Source organism: Rhopalosiphum padi, chromosome 2, assembly GCF_020882245.1.
Source record: "Rhopalosiphum padi isolate XX-2018 chromosome 2, ASM2088224v1, whole genome shotgun sequence".
NCBI lineage: Eukaryota > Metazoa > Arthropoda > Insecta > Hemiptera > Aphididae > Rhopalosiphum > Rhopalosiphum padi.
The window spans coordinates 35398883-35404784 of record NC_083598.1 but is presented as its reverse complement, the minus strand read 5'-3'; the positions used below and the strand labels follow the sequence as shown (position 1 = coordinate 35404784).

General features: G+C 24.7%; 1 protein-coding gene across 1 annotated transcript; it reads right to left on the bottom strand.

Moving 5' to 3' along the window:
* Positions 1–1554: 1554 nt before the first annotated feature.
* LOC132918946 (uncharacterized) lies at positions 1555–5192 on the bottom strand. The gene is made up of 9 exons (XM_060980304.1): positions 4939–5192; positions 4664–4794; positions 4477–4593; positions 3675–3767; positions 3463–3599; positions 3308–3405; positions 2510–2618; positions 1708–1744; positions 1555–1634 (listed from the first exon to the last, which is right to left on the bottom strand). The coding sequence occupies exons 1-9, from the start codon at positions 5190–5192 to the stop codon at positions 1555–1557; spliced, it is 1056 nt and encodes a 351-aa protein (XP_060836287.1).
* Positions 5193–5902: the final 710 nt, after the last annotated feature.

Genomic DNA, 5902 nt, shown 5'->3' with positions numbered 1-5902 from the left:
CATCATCATTTAAGATTTAAAAAATTTTGGCACGATTTCAATTAAAAAAAAAAAAATTAATATTATAATAATATGTGGTCGGAATTTTATCAACGGTAAAATATAGAGAAAAATAAAATTACTAAAAAATAATATTAAAAGCATTGAACAGTCTCCACATTTGTACACGTTTAATTTTCCTCGGTGTCTTTGAAAAAAATGTGGGACGAAATATGAACGCTTTAAGAAGAATTCAATTTATAGTACTTGCGGTATATTAATTTGTAAACTCAAATAAAACGTGATGCGGAAGTTACATTTGATATATATTTAAATCGGATGAGCGTAATATTAAAAAAAAAAATTAAATGTTTAGAGTGAATAACAATAGAAAATTGATTTCAAACTGAGAAGTTGAGAAGTTTATATAGAAAATTCGAATTATAATTAAGCTCTGATGTAGGTGTTTACTATAAAATATTAAAATCATTCGGTAAATGTATTATTAAACTAACGAACGATTAGAAGTTTATTTCAGTATAGTAATGCTTAATCATAATACTTATCTATAAACCTATCTATTTTCAGTTAAATTTAAAATTTTAAAGTGAATGTTTTCAATCAATTCAGTGACGTGTCTATAGCTGTAATTGCTATCGTTTAGTTTAAAGCATAAATAATTATAGTAATTGATATGTTTAGACGTTAGCGTAAAAGTAACATTTAATTTTTAATTCGTATTTTATACAAACATTAACGTAGAATAGAAAAAATAGTTTTTAACATAGTATTAATGTATATTATATGTATTACAAATTGGCGCCAGTTGTCATATTATAGATTTGCATCTATGAATATAATATTTTATTATAACAGACATGACATTCTGTCTACGTATAACTCGTAGACCACAATTCGTTTTGTCAATGTTATTTGTTTGTATAATCCATTACCTATTTGAATGTAAATCTATCAGAAATGCATGCGTTATAATGTTACAAATGATTTATGGTAGACGATAGTTTTGTTTTAATTTGCGCCTATACATCTATTATATTTATTGTATCTATAGTAATTACTAATTAGCTAACAGTTAGTATTTGAATTATTATAATTAAAATATAATAAAACAATAAAACAATAAGTTAACATTACAAATATATTTTAGAATTAAGATGGAAGTAAAGGAAGTTTATAAAAATTATTTTATTTCGTTATAATAATTTTAATAATTCGAATATAATTTTGAGTTTTTTTCCTTAAATATTAAGCTTGATAGATCTACATATAATTTACTAACTTAGATCTAAAAAATATATAGGTGGTTAATGCACCAACTGTTACTTCAATATTTTAGTTAATATTAGATTCAATCGATTAATTACAACAAAAAATGTAAGTCATTGTTTTTACAGTTGCTATTTTTTTCTTTTTGCGTTCAATATTTCATATAGCTATATATCACTTAAATATTTAATTTTATTCGTCGTAACTAGTTATATTATGATTTCTATGAAAAAAATCGTCAATAAATTGCTCCTTATTCGTTAATTTTTAAATAGGTTCTTTCTCCTTTTAATCATACATAATATCAGCACTTTCAGTGTACAAACTATTAAATTCTTTTGCTTGAAGTTTGACATTTTTGCATTTGTCTAGAATAAGAAGACCATTGAATACTTGAAATTATTAATTTAAAATATTTTTTAAGTTAACATTTTTATTTACTTATTTCAGTTTTATTATCTAGCTCCATTGTCTCCTGCTGAAAATTAAAAAAAGTATAGTTATATTTTAGTATTATATTTAGTGTAATAAATTATTTTACTAACACTCTATAGTGACTGTTAATTTCTAGATAAATTAATAAATCAAATTAAAATTGTTTGTTGTTTCGATCAACTTCAAAATATATGTCCATATAATGTAGTATATTTTATTATAACGACATAACGTCATAACCAATAAAAAGTTTGGAATATAAATAATTTATTGATATATTTATTGAAAATTGTAATCTATTTGTTTTAACGAATTAATTTCATGAGTTAAATCGGTAAATTTATTATCCTTAGATTTTACAAATCTCTGAAGGAGAACTTATTAATGTACCTACCTATGGCAGGTATACATCTTTCTTCTTTTATTGTTGTGAAAAATAAAATGCAGGTAGGTATTATAGTTATTCAAATACATTTTTAATTCTCGTTATAATATTAAATACCTTATTTCCTTTCAATATTGGATTAAAAAATAAAATAATTTAAACATTTTATGTAGATTACCACAATTAAATCAAAATCTAGATAACTTTACAAACTAAACTGTACAAATAATAAAGTAGTGCAATTATCAAAATAAATATAATATTATTTATGTTTATTATGAATACTTTAAAATAATCACATCAAAAATAAACAAAATTAAAAAATGATTTCAATATAATAGTCACTATAGCGTATTATAGGTACACTTGATATAATCGGGCTTGTTCATTTTGCTTATACTTTAAAAATTTGATTAAGATTACTATTTTTAAACGTCTGTCAATTTTCTTGTCAATGTAGTTTCTTGCTTTTTTATACTCTGTTACAGAAGCCAATGTATGACTTAAACGCAATGGTTTACGTTCGGTATTCCTGTAGGTGACAGTCTCATTAAACACTAGTAAAGGGTTTGTTAAAAATAGAGTGAAGTCTCGGAGAACTTTTCTGTCGAGTTACTCAACGTGATTCCTGTCATTGATTGAAATAACATAAGTACAAAAGACTACATTAAATATAAATAATATTTGTTCACGGTATCAGTTTCACTAACTAATTATAAATTTACTTTGGTGTTGTAAATATTAATTTATTTTCACCGTCAAGTATACGCGAAAATTCAATGGAATTCTTTATAAAACTGATACAAAACAAATTGGTAATTTTAAAAACATCGAAATATTAAATTATTCATATTTTTGGCGCTTGATCATAAATTTATTTTTCTTCGTTTATCTTTTTTTTTTTTTTTTTTTTAATTTGACTAGTATTTGTAGCATGTCACTAAAGTAAAAGAAATTAAATCTACTATGAAAAACAAAGTCAAAATAAAATAAGACAATATTATTAATATTTAACAAAAGTCAAAGTAAATCATGGATATCAAATGGATTGTACGTTTGAAAATATAAATATTTTATTATTTATTGTAACTATAGTTATCTCAATATTAATAGATGCTTATAGAATGGTTATATTATAGTTCAATAACTAAAATTTATCACATTTGAAATGTTGATAAATCAATAATAAAAATAAAAATGCATTTGGTAATATTTATTTACCCGTTAGTTGACGTTGTGATCTCGTTAATTTCTTTACAACGATTGCTTAATAATTCCTCGCTAGAAGGAATATCATGCCTAACCGGTAGCATTTGGACCTGAGTAAAATATAAGTGCTCTTAATACTCAATTTTTTTCAATTTCCCTATACGTACCAAGTCGCTGTCGAGTTCAGTGGTTCTACAATTCGTTTGGTATTTCTGGTCGAATAAATCCAATTTGTTTTTCCATTCGTTTGTGCATTCAATATAATCCCGATATACCACATCAGTAATCTTGGACTTATTTTTGTCTGATGGGAGAAGATTGTGTGTATTACTAAGTAACAAGACATGTTGGAGACTATTAACTATAATATTATACTTACCAAAATTAGATTTTGATAGTATTTTTTCGGAACCTGATAATCTGTCTGTCAATAATAAGTCGTCTTGTACTATGAAAATAGAATTTTGTATTTCTAAACCATTTAACGCCGTTTAAAAATTAATACAATTAAGTTGATACGATACATTATAAATATAATGATTTTACTAGTTATACTATCCTAAGTTATTAAAAAATTAATGGGTAAAAGTGACAAAACTATTACTGTTTTATTTTATTAAAGTCTAACATTTAACATAATTATTTTAGACAAGGTAATTATATTTAAAGGCAAGTACCTACTGTAAATATTTTTTTTTATAAGTTAGTATTATGTATAATAATAAAAAATTATTTTATTAAAAATAATTAGAAATTCCAAGCACGGCTTTAACCTAATACCTATCAAAAGTTATTCTTTGTATGATATTTTATAATAAACGAAAAATGTACACTTTAAGCATTGTACAAGGTACAATAGATGATTTTTAATTTTAGCATTCATCAATTGTAAATTATTAATTAATACAATAAACAAGTATTTTGTTTATTTTACTAATAATTATTAAGATTTCCTAAAATTCGTTTTAATATTAAAAATCCAAAATGAATTTAATACAAAATCAAAAAGCATATTACGTAATTTGTATTAATTATTCCATAATTCATAAACTAAAACTTGGGATTAAAGGACAACGCAAATTTATTATTAGTAAATATATCGTACAATAATAATTAAAAATCAAGACATTAACGTTCTATAACATAAATAATAAGATTTTTTATACTTAAAAATTCATTACCAGTATTTTTGCCAATCATGTCTTGCAAATTCGGTAAATTACCATATGACCTAATCAAATGATTGATGTGATTGCAAATATCAGTTATAATATTGATTCCACCCAATGACACAAGTCCTAAAAATGTAAATAATATATTTTATTGTCACGCTGCAGAATATTGTTGTTTTTAATTTGAACAACGGACTGATAAATACTGCTAGTTGGTCGTGTTTTGACAATCCACGAAACCAATTAAGGTCATCGTTCATCGTTAATTTTAATGCGGTCAATTCTAAGGATGTGCTGTCTTCGGCTGGATTATTATCAAAAGACGAACTACCCAATTATAGGAAAAAAATGAACTATTTAAAATTTTAAACATAAAGTTGTCTCTAAAGATACCTACATGCATTTTATTATTTAATCGAGTAAACTTTACATTTTTATATTTATTTATTATGCATGATAATAATCACTCACTCGCCAATATTGTACGTTGTAAGGTCTCTGGAGTACGTTCTGTCGAAAATTGTATGCAAAATAAATAATAACAACGGATCCTTGCAAATGTCTAATATATTTCGAAGGACTTTTCTTTTTACATTCCATGTACTCGTTGCGTACCATTGTTGTAGGTTGCGAAATCGAAACATATCGTTTCCGCTCATAGAATCTAAGTGCACATTATTTGTCTTATCTTGTAGCACCATTCTGTCGCCATTTTGACTTGTCATAGTTAATTAAAGAATTACTGTTTTCAGTGGAATATCAAAACGTATTTCAATTTAAAAGTAACTATAATCCACTAGAATAAAGTACAAAAAATAAGAAATAAAAATAGAAGGAAATAACAAAAAATAAAAACAACTACGACGAAGCGCATTTCACATAGAAACTGAATGTTTAATTTATATTAGTCTTGAAATTAATTTATTTACAAAATATCAGTGAGTACGCACACTGCGTCGTTCAATTACTTTTCGTTTGATGTGATTAATTCTCTTGAGTCTAATAAGCTATTTCGACTTAGTCAAATGGTTCAAGCATAAAAATAGGACTGACAAATTACTTTCATTATACACGTGTATCCTGCACACTTATGTCTAATAACGTTGATTTGTAACTGTACAAAGCAGTGTGGTACACTAATTGACGTGTCCGAGGGCCAAGGCACGAGGGTGATTTTGAGATATTATTTCGAACAAAAAATATAAATCTTAATAACAGTTACTGATCCGAATACCACGATAGGTACTTTTTGAACGTTAATAATAACTCTTATATATCATCGTTCAAAAAGTTATCACGTATACCACATACCTATATACATTAAAAAAAGATAAGCTACATGTTTAAAATATTAATGTAGTAAATATTTGATAATGAAAACAAACTATTCTACCTAAACATTCTAAAGAATTTATTATTTTATTTGAAATACAAT

What these genes read in the sequence shown, in the direction of transcription:
- LOC132918946 (XM_060980304.1), bottom strand. Translation starts at nt 5,192, where the DNA reads ATGACAAGTCAAAATGGCGACAGAATGGTGCTACAAGATAAGACAAAT. An exon ending in ACAACGTACAATATTGGCGA is followed by an intron (nt 4,795 to 4,938) that starts GTGAGTGATTAT and finishes ATAATTGGGTAG; the next exon opens with TTCGTCTTTTGATAATAATC. An exon ending in CTGAACTCGACAGCGACTTG is followed by an intron (nt 3,406 to 3,462) that starts GTACGTATAGGG and finishes TATTTTACTCAG; the next exon opens with GTCCAAATGCTACCGGTTAG.